At 48.3% G+C, this 16390-nt stretch overlaps 1 protein-coding gene and 1 long non-coding RNA gene across 2 annotated transcripts; one reads left to right on the forward strand and one right to left on the reverse strand.

Annotated features, from left to right (window-relative positions):
* Window positions 1–738: 738 nt before the first annotated feature.
* On the reverse strand, window positions 739–8468 carry PRDM8 (PR/SET domain 8). Its single transcript, XM_080673868.1, has 5 exons — window positions 8392–8468; window positions 7258–7415; window positions 4830–5050; window positions 3469–3700; window positions 739–3042 (listed from the first exon to the last, which is right to left on the reverse strand). Exons 3-5 carry the CDS (start codon window positions 5046–5048, stop codon window positions 1448–1450), a joined length of 2046 nt encoding a protein of 681 aa, XP_080529994.1. The 5' UTR covers window positions 5049–5050; window positions 7258–7415; window positions 8392–8468; the 3' UTR covers window positions 739–1447.
* LOC308250920 lies at window positions 7605–13989 on the forward strand. Its single transcript, XR_013960884.1, has 3 exons — window positions 7605–8080; window positions 8912–9057; window positions 11106–13989. It is a non-coding gene; the product is annotated as an uncharacterized lncRNA (long non-coding RNA).
* Window positions 13990–16390: the final 2401 nt, after the last annotated feature.

Consider the following 16390-nt stretch of genomic DNA (forward strand, 5'->3'; position numbering starts at 1 on the left):
CTAAGATTTGTTGTCAGTCTATGAAGATTATAGAGGGACTTTTCATAAGAGGAAAAGCAGGGAGAGGAGGAAAGTTATGGTAATGCTCCAGAACTAGTTTTGTTTTGTGTTTTTTCCAGAAGCTGCTCAGGTCTTTAGAAGGAAAGCTGGGCCCTGCAGTACAGACTCCTGTGGTACTTTCACCTTGGTTTCTGAAGAAACTCTCCATAGGGTCTCTTAATGGGTAGTGACAGAATGCTAACAGGTTCTACAGGACAAGATACTCTTCCACATAGGCATCACCAATGGAACCTTAATTGGGCCTTTCATCCGGTTTCCCTGATCCAGGCCTGAAAATTATCTGTGGTCCCTTTTAAAGATGCTAATTATCCTGCTGCTGAAAAGAATGTTGACACCCTAATGACAAGTTAGCTTCATGGCAGGCATCTTTGTTTAAGTGCTTTGTCCTTTGATCCAGCTAAAGATTTTCCAAATAATAATCAAACCTTGTCCTTTCTCTTTTAGGCTCCTAGAGTAAATAAATGCAAGTGGGGCAAGGTTTAGCATCCCTCCCCTGCTTGCTCTTCTTTTCAGGGACTCAGTGAAAATAGATGATATCTACTCCAAGTGTAGCTCTTGGCTACAAAAATATACTTTAAAACACTTTCCAAATAATTGCTCTGAAGAAAATAGTCATTTATTGTCAAAGCATCCAACATACCCGGATAATCTATAAAGTTTAATAAATCTTTCCAGGGATAAAAGAAACACATAACTATTCAGACTCCATTTCACTGGCACAAAAGTTACACTTTGTATTAAAAGGAAATACATATTTACATAATGATGACATTCTTCATTGAAGTCCATAGTCATTTCATGATACATGCACTTCCCCCTGAAAATGTAAATTGAATGGTGACCCCCTTTTTATAAGAACGCAAACTGTCATCAATAAATGCAGAAAGCACCTCACCCTCCTCCTTTACTTTATATCTAAAATAAATTTTGCCCTTACATATAATTATTACATCTAAACTGTAAGTGCTTAATAATTTAAGTAGAAACGTATGACAAATGCATCAATATGTTGCAATATATGACATTTTAAAAATGTATCTTTGTCTTGGGGAAAGTGAAAATGCGTGCATTTAAAAGAAAACCCCTCAAACAACCCACCCAATCAAAAATCCACCATCCTGTCTCGTGTGTGCGTGTGCGTGTGTGTGTGTGTGTGTGTGTGTGTATGAAGTGTAGGTCGAAGGTAAACATTTGAATGAGATGACTGGAGGGGGGAAGAGAGAGAGAGAGAGAGAGAGAGATTGAGAGAGAGAGAGTTTTGTGTGAGACTCTCTGGGTGCAATGTTTCAGATCACAAGGAGGTGGTGGATGCCCTCACGTGCTTGTTCCTACAGGTGGCTTGACTGTGCGTGTACGCGCCGCGTGGAAAGCTGGGGTCCCTTCCAGGTCAATTATGGGAGGTCATGTGCCTGGAGAGGTGGTGGCGCTCCCTGAAGGACTCGTTGCAAATGGGGCACTTGAGTTTCTCCTCCCGCCTTCGCTTCACCAAGGGCTCCATGGCATACTCCTTTTTGTGATGCGACCTCATGTGGTACACCAGGTCAGAGGTCATGCGGAAGGAGGCATTGCACTTGGCACACCAGTTCTGCGCGGGCAGACACAGCGACGTGAAGGACGGCGGCAGCAGCGTGAGCGCCGAGGGCAGCTGCAGCTGCAGGGGCCCCGCCGCCGCCGCCGCTGCGGCCGCCGCTGCCGCCGAGCTCTTGGGCCAGAAGGCGGTGGCGTAGAGAAAGGGGCTCTGCTTGGGGAGGCTGCCGCCGCCGCCCGGCAGGGCTGCGCAGCCTGCGTTCAGGTCGGCGGCTCCCTGGAGCTTCACGGCCAAGGGGTCGCTGGCGGCGGGGTAGAGTCTGGTGGGGCCCACCCCGTCGCCGGGGTGGCACGGCTCCAGCGCGCTCAGCTTCTGGCCCAGCACCAGCGGGGACAGCTGCGAGAAGGAGCGCGCCGGCTGCGAGAAGGCACTTTTGCGCTCGTCCGACGCCGCGCCCGGGCCGCTGCCCGCGCCGCCTGCACCGCCCGCACAGCCCGTGCCCGCGCCGCCGCCGCCCCCCAGCTGCGGCACGGAGGTGAAGGCGCTGCCCCGGGCCGGGCTGCCGCCCTCCAACCGGCTGGGCAGAGGGCCCCCTGGCCGCGGGGCCAGCAGCTTCTCCGCACCGGCCGGCGAGTTGGCCACTGGCGTGGAGGAGCCGCCGCCGCTGCCCGCATCCTGGTCGTCGGCGACGGTGACCCCGCCGTCCGCGGCTGCCTCCTCCTGCAGTCCGGCCGCGCGGGCCGCCTTCTTCACCTCCACGAAGGCGCTGCGCTTCGCCTCGCCTGTCTCGGGGCTGGGCGGGGCGAAGAGGCGCCCGTTCTCTTCCAGGCCGAAGTAGCTGCCCGAGGCGCGGTACTGCTGCGGCGTGCACACCAGGTCCTCCTTGGAGGCGGGCAGGGGCCGCTCGGCGAGGCGGCCGCGGCCCCCCACCAGCCCCGCGCCGCCGCCCTCGGCCGCCTCCTCGGGGAATTTCCTCTTCCCTTTGCCCACGCTGGCGGCGTTGCCGTCGGGACTCAGCTCCGCCCCCTGGTGGCCGCTGCTGCCACTGCTCAGGCTCCGGACGGGGGAGCAGCTGCCGCCGCCCCCGGAGTTTTCCAGCTCCCGGGCCAGGTTGTGAAAGTCCGTGGATGGCTTGGTGCCACCGCCGCCGCCACCGCCGCCAGTCGCGGGAGGGTTACTGCCCTCGGGGGAGGGGGCCGGGTAGTGGTGGATAGGGCCGGCTTTGCAGAACTTGGGGCCCGGGCCCAAGGGCGCCTCCTGTTGCTGCCGCTGCTGGTCCTTGCCGCCGCCGCCGCCCCCGTGGTCCTTGGTGCCCACGCCGCCGCTTTGCTCGTCTTGGGGGCTCCTATCCGCGCTGTGAATTCTCTTGGGGCAGCGGAAGCGCAGATGCGCCACATAGGGAAATTCAAACTGAAAACGTTGGCTGCATTCCAGGCATGTGTAAGGGGACGACCCTGCTTAGAGAGCAAACACCACACACATACACACGCGCGCGCGCGAGAACACACACACACACACACACACACCCCAAATGATTACTCAGCATCGTCTCCAGTTTATCATCACCCCCTTCACAAATCCACCTTCATTTCTCAGGGCCTGGGTGCCTGAAATAAGAAGATCCTTTGCGACTGATCTAACTTTCCCTCCAGATTTGGGGGGGAGTGCATACGTAATTAAGCCAAGTGCCACCCCACCCCACCCCCTGACTTTCCCTCACCTGTCTGCCCCAGCTTCATTACATACTAGATCTCCGAAGCTTCCTAAGAGACGCCCAAAGGGAGGGGAGGGACGCGCAGGCGTCAGAGTGAGCCCCCGCTGCTCCCTGCTTTGCTCCCCGGTTAGCTAGGGGCCCCCACAGAGGTCTGGAGTCAACCTACCATTCATTTTGCTGTGGGGTCTAGAGGGGCAGAGCAAGAGTAACTCAGTCAGTTCTTTCCCGTACCAAACTAGTAACTCCTCGTCTTTGGCAATCCTGCGGAGAGAGCGGTAAAACAGCTGTCCGTTTTTTATATAGGCCTCCAGGTTCTGCTCCTCTTTATCTCTGGCTGACTGGACCAGACGCAGCCACATGAGACTTTCTGAGGAACCACTTGCCGCTGAGGTGTCTACCTACAGTTTAGAAAAAAAAGAAAGAATACAAGAAGGAAGGGGTTTGGGGAGGGAGACTCTTGTGAGAGAGTGAAGCCAGAGGAACCAGGACCATTTCCTGCATGTCATTCTTTTCCAAAGAATTATCTGAGATCAAGATTCCAAAAACTTGACCCAAGTTGGCACCCACCCTCATGCATGTAACCAGCAGGCAAGAGAGTCGTCCTTTGAAAGTCTGCATCAATCATAGATTATTTAAGTAGTCTTTTTTCACATATTGCTTGAATATCAAATGAGGAAATTTTCTTCCAATTCAAATTAGTGTTAACCTCTTGAGAATTTACTTCTAAATTATCCCATATTACAAAAATGTGGGGGGATTTGGTTTGTTTTGGAAATAAAAAGGTGAGATCTCAGATATTATTGTGTGGCTTCACTCAGCTTCCTAATTTTGGCTTAAACAATATTTGTAGAGAAAGAATGGGAAGTAAGAGGGCTTTTTTCTCTAAACTTGAACATATGGATTAAATGTAATTTTATTGTCAAACCATATGTGCAGGAGGCAACTAATCACTGTGTTTCTCTCACATCGATGTTTCTCTCTGTCTTTCCCTCTTTCTTCCACTCTCTCTAAAATCAATGGGAAAATATCCTCCGGTGAGGATTTAAAAAAAAATTTCTTTAACATTTTTTATGTAAATACAAACTCCGGGCACTAGCTATCTTTTCCAGAAGGGGTAATATTATTTAGGGGAACAGAAGGCCTGCTATGTTGGAAGGCAAATGTCCCTAATACTTAGGATAAAAATACTTACAGAAAGTATTTATTATGCAAATAGCCTCAATCTTCTGAAAACTCCCAGAATTAAGGCAATCACTAGGAAAGCCCAGAATTAAGGCACTGCTTTAGACATACCTGGTATTTCAAATCAAATGTTATCATTTGTTCCAGAAAATCAGTTGACAAATAACTTGAGTTTAAGTTTCCTTTTCAGTTTTTTGGTGTGAAAAATAGAATGACTTGCATTATGACTTGCATTACTTCAATGTCTACCTTCAGAGCCTCTGAGCTTGTCATCAGAATGATTTGTAGTGTGCTTTCAACAGGACATGACCCCCCCTACCCTAGGCAGCATTGGCCAGGACTTACCCGGAAGATATAAGGAACTGTTCTTTTGTCGGTGGACTTGAGAGCTATGAAAGCTATGCTGTCGTACAGGGAAGTATGGCTCAGGACGCAGGGACCGAATATAGCATTCTCAGGAATGTCGCAGGTGGTGTAAACGCTGGTGAAAATATCTGTCAGACACTGTTGGACAGCCTTGGCATCCCCATCCCAGATGCCTCGCTGGATGCCTGAATCCTCCATCACTGGAGACAAATACACAGGACACCAAACGGAGTTATATTTCTCCTTTTGCCTTTATGAATCCAGACAGAACGTTTTAACTACTCGACAGATTTTTCTTGAATTTGTCTGATATTTTGTGTAGCTCTTATTTCAGAAATAAAGCCAATAGCAGATTAAATCCTGCATATTGTGAAGATGCCAACTAAGGAATACTTTCCTTTTAAGAAGGTATTGGAATAGTGGGAGCTCAGGGTAGACGAGAGAGAGGAGAGAAGGGGGGGATGCGATTTTTTTTTTTTTTTCAGTAACTTGAGGGTGGATGGAGCAGGATTGGAAAAGGGTGAAGGCAGAGGAGAATAATAGTATTTTTTACAGACTATCTTGACTGAAAGAAACTTCTAACTCTTGGGAAAAGGCTCCTCTCCCTTCCTTCCGGGCTGATTTTATTTCATTTTCTTCCAAAGAGGGGAGCAGCATTAGCGAACAGGTGGAGACAGCCGAGCATGGCGAATGGATTTCAAGTAGAGTGTCAGGGCCACTGATTCCGTGTCAGCTAACCTTTCTCTGCAGCCTACGAGAGGGGACGTAAGTCTGCTCATTACCATAATCCAACACTGTCCCTCTGAGGCTTTAATCAAAAGCAGCAAGCAGAGGTAATTATTTTCTTCTCGACATGCTTATTTATGGATGAGGGTGAATCCCAGTTACCTTGTTATACAAGGGGGTGGATTGAGTCGCATGTGCCTCATGAAGTGAGAAGATACAGGGCAGGCCAGAAGTGCCCCCCCCTCCGTTTGCAATACCGCGTGGGTAATGACTGGTGAATTCTCGCTCCCCCAGATAGACCCTGTCTGGGCAAGAGGGGGCAGCCCCGCTAGAGTAGCCGTGGGTGGACTCTCCAGCTGTCTCATCCGCAGCAATTGAGAAAGTAATGCGCGTATGGAGGGCTCTCTATTAAGCTGTCATTTGACATTTTTCTTCCTTTGCCACTGGACACTGCCTACAAGATTTATCATTTAAAAATATAAATAGAGCTGGTATTTAAGATTTAAAACTAGCTTTGAACTAACTGCATTGTTCACTCTTTCTGATTCCCCCAAGTTGGTTTTTCCCTCATAACGCCACCCACCACAGGCAGTCATTGATGTATGTTTTGTATAATTTAAGTAGCGGGAAAGTGTAGATTATTAATTCTTTTCCTGAGAAGCTGTTCATTACGGAATATTGGTAATGTCCATTTTTATCTTAATATCTATTAACCAATTGATCTTGCAAATGTGATTACAAGGTAGTGCTTTTCCCCTTCCCAGTTAACAGACCATGAAACTTCGGCCAGCCTCTTCTCTTCATTCAGGCTGCTGCACCCCCAAATGTCAAGTGTGGGGCTGTCTCCGCCAGACAGAAAAAAGAGAAATAGCCCTACAGGAGAAACTTACTTTATGTTTCAGCATCTATCTCTGGGCTTGTTTACCCCACACGAAGTAGTCTTTCTAACCTCCAACTGAAAATTTGAATATATATGTTTAAAAATCCTCCAGAACCTCTCGTCTCCTTTTTCAACGAAATCCTGTTCTCTCTCCTTTTCAATTTTCCCAACTCAGCGTTTTATGCCCCAATTTCTCCTTTTAAAAGTCTCTTTCACACAAGCGTTTCATTGTGCCTGGAGGTCGCCCCGTCACGTCGGGCAACAGCAGGGGCACAATCATTAAAATGCAGTTCCCCCTAACAATACGGTGAAAAGACCCTCGCTGCGCCGCGCTAATGGGGGTCCGCGCCGCCGCGCCGCCGCCGGGAGCAGCGGGCCGGTCACAATCAGCGCTGGGCGAGGGGAGAGCCTGGTCTGGCTCCTCCGCGCGCGGCGGGCTTTGCCACCCAACCTCTCGCAGCTCAGCATCCTCCTCCAGGCCCCGGGTTCTCACCCGCCCGAGCATCCTTTCCCGAGCCGGCCGGGCTGCCTGGGAAGACCGCGCTGCCGCCGGCCGCTCGCCCTCCCCCGGAGGCAGGCATTGTCTGGCGGCCGCGCGCTCCCCAGTCGCTCGCTTCTCAGGCAAAGTGCTCTCTACCAGCTCCTCCCTTTGTATAATCTTATTGGCAGCAGAGATCCCCTCTACAATTATTTCCCCCCCTCTTCTGGATACTGAGGAAACGGAGGGACAAAATTTTCCACTCTCCCCACCAAACCTGCCTGCCTCCCCTCCCCCTCCCACATCAATGCAAATAGACTTACCAGTAATAAGGTCGGGATGCAACGGCCAAAAACGCCACCTGGGACCCGGAGATGCTATCGAGTGTTGCTTTCGCCTATTGTATCAGTGTATTTCCATGTCAAGGGGTGTTAGTACTGCTTGCTGTCTAGGAGGCTCTGCCTAAAGAGAGGGAAGAGAGCTGGAGAGATGGGGAGAGTGAAATGATGGGAGAGTAAGAGGAGAGAGAGAGAGAGAGAGAGAGAGAGAGAGAGAGAGAGAGAGAGAATGAGAGTTGTACAGATGGACCCGATGCAGTGACTGACTGGCACGCAGACACACACTTTTTGTTTGCTGCACATAATCTGCCCAATGACGCGTGACAGCCCACGTCCCCTCCCTTTAACTCTTTGCTGGGCTGGGCGCTCCCTCTGGCGCTGTCTGCCTGCAAGCGATCTCTCGGGCCTGCCTTCCCCAAGTGGCAGCGCCTCTCTGAGCACGGCCGGCCCGCCTCCTCCTAAAGCATCACCCCTCTGGGACTGGCGGGAAGGGAAATCAGTCCGGGGGTCCTAAAGGGAAGTACCAACAGCACTGGAAGGGGCCTTTCCCCGTTTCTCTTGGCACTTGGAGAACCTCTGACAGAAAGATGGACCCTCGGCGCCGCACCGACCCGCGCGCATTTCCTGGAGTCGGAGTTCTGTGCCGGGGAAGGGGGGTCGCGGATTAGCCCAAGGGATTCTCTGGCCACCGAGCCGGCACTGGTTCGCGCAGCTAGTTGCCTGGGGTTGATAAACCAGCTCCAGCTCTCTCCAGGAGCGCGCACCCCACCAAGCTCTTCCTAGCAAGCATCAGAAAGGATGCGCTTTGGTGAGCATTTGGCCCACTCTTTCTGTGGAGCCGGAGACGGGGCAAGGCAGATAGTGTGGCGATGCTGCCAGGCCTAAGGGGATTTACAGGGTTCGTCTGGTCCCGGGACACCAGTACCCGGGTGGGGAAAGGGGGGAGGAGAAGATGGGTGGGATGAACCCAGGTTATAGTACTCAAGCTATTCCTGCGTTCCGCCCTCTGCCCTGCGCATTCTGCATAGTCCCGGAGGGGGTCCCACGTTGGGGTCGGCCCTCATTCTAAGACCTCCGGGGGTGTGGGGGAAAGGGGGGAGTCAAAGTAAAAATTATTACCCAGATGTGCTCCGGAGGGATGTTGCCGTCCAGCCGGTGGTGGAAGAGTGGGTGAAGTGGCCGCGGCTCGTTTGTGCGCTGAGCCACTTAGAGGCGCTGGATGGCCCCTTTCGGGCAGCAGCTGATGCTAATGACTTGAGGTCTTTAACAGCCTGAAAGTTGACTCCTTCCATAGGGGCCGCCACGCATTTTCCGCTGGGGATTCTGGGGTTCTTTCTCGCAGTTCAACTCTCTGCTCCTAAGGGAAGAAAGGCCTTTGAGTGGTATGGACGGTCCCACTCCCTCAGCCCCCCCCCCCCCCCCCGCCCTTCCCCAAGCACCATTGCATTGAAGAGGGCAATCTGTGAGCTTTAGGTAAATGGGCTGTGCAGCCGGCCAAAGTGGGCAAAGCAGAACCGCGACCTGAGGAGAGGAAACAGCCCCGGGTTATCCCGCGTTGGAACAAGGCGGTGGATTGGGGGGTGGGAAGAGCCGCTTAGAGGAAAGGTGCGCAAGGTGTTAGTCTGAGTCTCTCTCGCAGCTCTGGGACCTCCCTCCCTCCGGAACCCGGTGAGGCAGCGAGGCTCTGAACGCCTCTCCTCCCGGCGCCTGCGGTCCAAGGAGGCCAGGAAAGGATTTTGCTGAGGAGAAGAAGAAAAAAAAAATGTGCGAGGAATTTCCCACAAAGTGAGTTCTTTTCTCCTTGGTCTTTCTGTGTTCCCTTCTCTTTTCACCGGGCCCTGGTCAATCCGCACATAACTTCCCAGTCCTTCCCGTCAGAAAGAGCTGTCACCTAGGATTAAGCTGGGGTTCAGGGTTGGGAAATCCCCATGTATTTGGGGGTAACGAGGGGGGAATTCTCCCTTAATTTCTGATTTAGCCACTGATTTATTCAAAGAAAGCTTCGCAAACTGCAGTCGTGTTTTAACTTATCATTTCTCTTTATGCACTTTGGCTAAGGGCAACTCATGTAATGACCAAGGCTCAGTGCTGAGGTTCTCACAGGTCCATGTATGAGAATCACTGTATTTAGCCACCAATTGTTCTATGACTGGATGCTCCATTAATATCTCTCTCTCTCTCTCTCTCTCTCTCTCTCTCTCTCTCTCTCTCTCTCTGTCTCCCCGCCCCCATCACTTGTTTAAAGAAAGGGTAGGGATTAGAAATGTCAAAAGAATTGCCTTAAACACCTCAAAAATAACCCACAACATGAAAAACCAGTCCCCAGACATTTACGTGAATTCAGAGGAGACTAAAAGGATAAAGAAGGAGACACCAGTGTAAACAAGAGCAAATTAAGATGAAGAAGTTGCCACAAGAGAGTTGTGGTCCCTTAGGAACTATAGTCAGATAAAGAGAAGGAAGGTGTGTGAGTGGTTTGGGGACAGTGTCCTCAAACCAAATTCCATTAAACTGTTGAGCAGAACATTCCTGAGACCCTTCTTTCGCTGTTATTTAGAGAACAGGAAGTTTGCCTTTCCCAAGAAAAAGCATCTGCCCATGCAAGCCATTAAAAAAATCTATTACATGTTCTAAATATAAAAGCATCTATTCCAGGATGTGGACATTCTGGAAAACCTTAAACTCTAAATGGAAGGCATTTTTCTTTTGCCTGGCCTTTTTTTTTTTCTTAAATAAAAAGGACATATCTTAGACTATAACTCCTTGGAGGTACTAAAACCTAGATTCCAGTTTGTATGAAATAATGTTTCTGGTACTTAAGTTGGAGGTAAGGGATCTTGACCTTCCAAATCTCAAGCAGAAAATAGCTAAGGTTTATCAAGGAGGGGAGAGATGTATTGAGAATCTGGCCATCAGATGATATTTCCTCTCAGTTTCATCTTTCTGCCCCCTAATTAGATTTCCCCTATTGATTTCAGGGGCGGAAAATACCCCAAAGAAAATAATTTCTGACATCTCACAAATCCAACCAATGCTTTGTCTTATGTATTAAATGACTGACATAACAAAAAAGCAAATATGGGTAGGATGAAGCTATAAATTCCTATTTTGAAGGTTTTCCAGTATTTTAAGTGGTACATATTTGCTTGGTAATATAAATGGTCCACATGGCCATCATTGAAAGGAGGTAAAGAAAATCTACAAGTTATGTTTATTTCTCTGGAAATGCATGGGTGAAAATGGTGCATAAACTACTTTGAAATCACTCTACATTATCACTCCCTGGAATTCACTGACACTAACTGAAGGCTTGAGGCATTTATTCAGCCTTAAAGAGTGCTATAAAAGTGCATCTTGGTCAACAGTTTTATCTAATCCACATGGAACAATGAGTTTATGCATATATTTGGAGCTCTTTGCTCTGGATGTTATTTCCAATTAAATAGTTAGAGGGATGACAATGAAGAGTGAGGATGTGTTCACCTAGCTTCGCTTCAGCAAGGCTCCCAGCAGTTATGGTAAAGATACATGGGTAAACAACTGCAGTATTGCTTGGGAAGAGGCAGCTGGAGAGAGGCCAGTGAATGAACGATTCCTGAAGTGGAGCCTTTTCCAACCCAAGTGAGAGGAAGGAGAAAGGGTAAGAAAGGAAATCTGATTCTTAAAGAGTATTACAATGTACATGTTGTTTCTCTCCCCAGGGTAGAGAATGGGGCCCCAAATATCTCAACTTCTGTGATAGGAGGCAGGTAAAATCTCTAAGGATAACTCACTTAGGAGGATTGTTACCCTAAAAGAATGAAAATACATTGTTTTTCTTTATCCTTTTCTAGGTCCTGGTTCATCCCCCACTAAAATTCTATTTTCAAAGCTCTACACCAGCAAAGGTTTAGTTTCAAAAAATATATAGCAGTTCATGGTGAAGGAAAAACATACCGGAAGACAAGACGGATGCCAAGAAAGCAGACAATGGAAAGTTTTTCCTAAGCTTATTACTTTCCCACAGAAAGATCTCTGGAAGGGGCTGTGAGAGTTGGGGGAGGCAGGAAAAGGAACTTCATAGCCTCACAATGGAGAATATGGAAGTTTCTAAGGAATCACTTAGAAGCAAGAAGAGGAAGACTTGCTGAGCTGTATGGGGGACACTGGTTTTTTGTTTGTTTGTTTGTTTTGTTTTGTTTTTTACTATTTGTTTTTAGTTTTTTAAAGTATACATGGCAATCTCAGTTTGGGTCTATTCCTTACACTATGTATTACAGTTGCTTCAACAGGTGAGAAATCAGTGAATGTTTCCCAGGCAGGTCCTGGCAGAGCAAAAAGCATAAGGAAAAGATGGATAATTTTGTAACCTGTGATAGACCCTAGGCTCCCAATTCCTGACTCACATTTTTCTCTCTTCACATTTCCTCTTTCTCAATAAATGATAGCTGTTTTTAATGCTTCTGCTGCTGCTGCTGCTACTTCTACAACTACTGCTGTCATTTCTCAAGTTTAAAACCAACATATCTCAAGTTCCATTTGCCATTCTGTTGGAGTTCAGCAGTGAGCTGGATAAGCTTTGAGGACTTTGTGTAATTAATTCATTTCCTCTCCTAGATCTGGGTTGTAGTCAGCTGACTTAATGGCTTCTGAGTATGACTTCCAGCAGGGCTAGCAACTGAGGTGATAAAGGCACCACCACAGATCTGCAATCAATGCCTCATGGTCACCTGTGACTCAGATCCAATACTCAGCATCCTGACCACCTGGATTCTCCCAGCTTTTATATGCCTTCCCAAATGAATATCTACAGAGCTGACAAGGAATATCCTAGTTTCCTGTAAAATCTGCAGGTTACAAAGGTTTTTGAGAGTCAGACGCTGCAATCTTGCACAGACCTCATTAGTAGGAGGAAGGTTGGAGGAAGGAAATGTAGGCAGGGCCACAGTCACCCATGCTGGGCCTCCTTATCCTCTGGGCCAAGCTTTCCAGGCAGACTGGGGACCAAGGGGTGTCCAGCCATCTCAAATGGGAGGGAGCATCAGATTTTGAGAAGACTGACTCTAGACCTTAGGAATGTCACCAAGTTGAGAAGCTCTACCTAGAATTTCATTGCACAACCAGGAAAAGGGACATTATCCCAACACTCGGGATTTGAGTTCCAACTCATTTCCTCTCTCTTTTAGGCTGTGTTTAATTCCTGAGTTAAAAAGAGAGATGCTTATTGACATGCAGTGGGTACATCTGAGCATATTCCCTGGCACCTGATCCCAGCTAGCCCTCTGAATGTGGACTTAGATTGTAAATTGGACTACTGGGGGAAGAGCAGCTCAAACCATTCCTCTCCTAGGAAGAGGGTCTAGCCAGGGGTGGGCAAACTTTTTGACTTGAGGGCCACAATGGGTTCTTAAACTGGACCGGAGGGCCGGAACAAAAGCATGGATGGAGTGTTTGTGTGAACTCATATAAATTCAAAGTAAAGGAGCGGAGGGGAGAGCAAGAGAACCAGATAGAACAGCCGGATCCGGCCCGCGGGCCGTAGTTTGCCCACGGCTGGCTAGGCAGAGCACAACATGCCCAGGACATTCAAGCTTGGAATCTGTTCATGGAAAACTTCCCTGAAGCCTGAGGAGAGACAGACATCTGATATTCTCCATGGAAAATGAGAAGCAAAAAAGAAAAGAAATGAAAAGGATTTTGGGGAGTAGATATCAATTAGTAACCACAACAGTGATGCTACACATTGCTTTGTTAGAGCCTTAGAAATATAGTTTATTTCTTCACAATCTATGTGCTCATACCCAAAGTGCTCTCCTACTCAATTGACAATTGGAATGTTTGAGTGAAAACCATCTTTCATTATTTCAATTCAAATGAATTGCAGGTGTTTCCTTACTTAATCCAGAGGTATCATTTTAGCATTGATGGGAGAATGTCTCCCCAAACATTGTACAGAAAGCTAATAACTTTTAACAGATTTTCATAAGCAATTAAAAACTACCAAGTTTTAAATTAAGTCTTTCTTCAATTCTAATACTTGGAGAAATGGTTTCTTAATTTCAAGATCAACTTGTCATAAACAATAGTAACAGCATGACTACTATAAACACTATTGTACCTGTATTTTATTTTATTTATTTTGTTAAATTTACTGGGGTGACATTGGTTCATAAGGTCATATGGGTTTCAAGTGTACATTTCTATGATACATGATCTGTATATTGCATTGTGTGCCTATCACCCAAAGTCAAATCGTCTTTTATCACCACATATTTGGCCTTCTTTACCCTTTACCCTCCCCTACCCTGCACCTATATATATTTTTAAGCTATGCTCTATTCTTTATTAAAAATTTTATTGACTTTTTTAGCGAGAGAGAATGAGAGGAGATAGACAGAGAAAGAAACACTGGTGTGAGAGTGAAACATGGATCAGTGACCTCCTGCATGCCCCCTACTGGGGATCAAGCACATAACCTAGGCTTGTGCCCTGATGGGGAATCAAATTGGCAACCTCTCTGTGAACAGGTTGATGCCCAACCAACTGAACTACACCAGTCAGGGCCCTTACCTATATTTTAATGTGGCAGAAATAATAGAAATAATAGGCAGAGGGATTGATACGTTTGTTCTTTTGAACTTGGGGATTGAAAAGCCAGTTCCCAGATGGATTTGGTAGTCATCTGTTAATTCTATATAATAAAGAGGTAATATGCAAATGGTCCTTAGGCTGTGATGCTTAACTACCGATCACCAGGAGGGCAGGGCAGCGAGCTACAAGTAAGAGGGGGGGTAGGGGGGGGAAGCTACAGCAGCGGTGGGTGGGGCAGCCAGCTGAGGCAAGCTACTTCACTAGTGTAATATAAAGGTAACCAAGATAGTCATAATTTCCTTTAAGTTTTATGGAAAACCCATATTTTAAGAATAAATATCCAGAATTGTCAAATAAATCATTCACAAATTCATAATAAGAATAAACATATTAAATATAAAGACCTGCATGTTGAGGTTTTTTGTTTTTGTTTTTTTTTGAAGGCCTAGAATTCAATTTAGGTCTGAACAAGTTTATACCTGATCAGACAATGTCGTGTGTGTGTGTGTGTGTGTGTGTGTGTGTGTGTGTTTAAGCAGGTTTGGGTGAATATTTTTAAGGGTAGCAATTAAAAAAACTTTCTGGACTGTGTCATTTTTCTTGGCTGCATGCCTGTAAAGTAGTCAGTGCTCCCTTTTGCATTTTTTTTTTGTAAGATGGTTTTGATAAAATAGTTTTGTGTGAAGTCATAGGAGAGCAATTGGTCCTGGAGAAGCAAAACTGAGTAGAGTTCTATGGAATATTTTTTAAAATATTTTTTATTGATTTTTAGAGCAAGAGAGAGAGGAAAAGGGAGAGAGGGGGGGAGCATTGATATGAGAGGGAGACATACATGATGGATGGCTGCCTCCTGCATGCCCTTTACCAAGGATGCCTCCTGCATGCCCTTTACCAAGCCACAACCCAGGCATGTGCCCTAACTGTGAATCAAACCTGCAACCTTTTGGTTGGTGCACACAGGACAATGCCCAACCAGCTGAGCCACAGTGACCAGGGCTGGTGATGTGGTGAGATCCCGCATAGCATTTATCTACATTCTAGAATCAGTTTACCTTAGTTAGACCCCAGGAAGTTAATGTTTCCAGACAAGCGGGGATCCTCTGAACTTGTGGAGAAGTCCTGGGGAAAGCAATGCACTGAGAGAGTGCAACAGGTTCCATTTCTTACATGGGGAGCTGAATTAGGTGCTCTGTCCCCCAAGCCACTCTTAGCTGCGTTTGGGTTCAACATTTGGGTGGCAAGGCAAGGCAAGGAAGTACCTGCCAGACCCAGACAATTCCTGTCTGAATTCTGTGGTGTTCATGGCTTAATAAGGGCACCACCACGGTGTGAAGTATGCAGTCAAGGTCAAATGACAGAGATGGGCTTCCATGTAGGCTAGTAAGGTCTCTGGTAGAGACCCAGGGAGGGCACTACCCCAGCGCATCAGGAAGACACAGACACTGCTCAGACCACATTTGGGAGGACTCACCAAGAGTGCAGAGCCCTGGCAGGCGGGGGGCGGGGGGGCACTGAGCAGAACAAGACAAGCCATCTTCAGCTGGGCATAGCTCTTTTAGAAGCAGCAAGTGCAAACTATCAAGGCGGGGCAGAAAGAGACCACCCAGTAGTGTGCTCCGGGCACTCCAGGACCCTCCAAGGACCAAGCAGCGACCAAGCACACTTAAGGGTCAGCCATGTTCTCCAGCCTCCTCTCTCCTCCTTGGAATTAATGCCAATACTTGCCTCCTGCTAGGCGACCACTTGCCCCTAGGAAAGGCGACCTGCCGTGGCTGGGCTTTCAGGAACAGCTAAGTTCCTTTTCACCAGCCCTACCCCTCTCCCCCACTGCATGGCCTCAGGAGGCAGGGCCCGGCCCGCCTTTCACAGGGCACTGGTCTGCTTTCCCATCCCTCACTATTTGAGCAGACAGTGAGCTCTCCCAGCCCTGGATTTCCTCCTCAGGCACACTAAGGCTGGCGAGAGCTGCTTCCCCAGTCTCCGTGAGGGCTCAGTGAGGGAACCAGGGCAAGCGCACTTTAGAAAGCCAGTTGCTGAGCAGATGGTAAGGGACTGCTTCCAAGAGCGGGGGTTACTTTCATTTCAGGCTTGGACATCCCAGAGAGGTGTCTGTTGCCTTCATTAGGAAACATTCTCCTTAGTTAGAAGTCTGGAGAACTGACCAAAAAGGATCAACACTCAGGTTCAGGCCGCAACTCCCATCCGGAGCTACTAGTAGATGGCCGGGGTTGGAATCCTGCCCCAGAGGCTGGGCAGGTGACTGAACCCGTCTGTGCTCCTGGCCTTCCGCTGTGAACTGACGGTAACACGGGCAACCCTCTCCAGGCGGCTTTTGTGAGGGCTGCGTGGATATCAGCAAGCGCAGAGAGCAACTTCCTAACCCTCATTTCAGTGCTGGGATGGTCACTGTGCACTGTTACACACCTTCTTGGCTTCTCCACTACAAAACGTGGGAATTGTATTGTGCTCCCGCTTTCACAGCCACGCAGCGAAGGCTGCAGATTTCGCCATGTTTCCGCGGAGCTCTAGGAGATGCTGGAGGATGAGG

Source organism: Plecotus auritus, assembly GCF_963455305.1.
Source record: "Plecotus auritus genome assembly, chromosome: 1".
Classification (NCBI taxonomy): Eukaryota; Metazoa; Chordata; class Mammalia; order Chiroptera; family Vespertilionidae; genus Plecotus; species Plecotus auritus.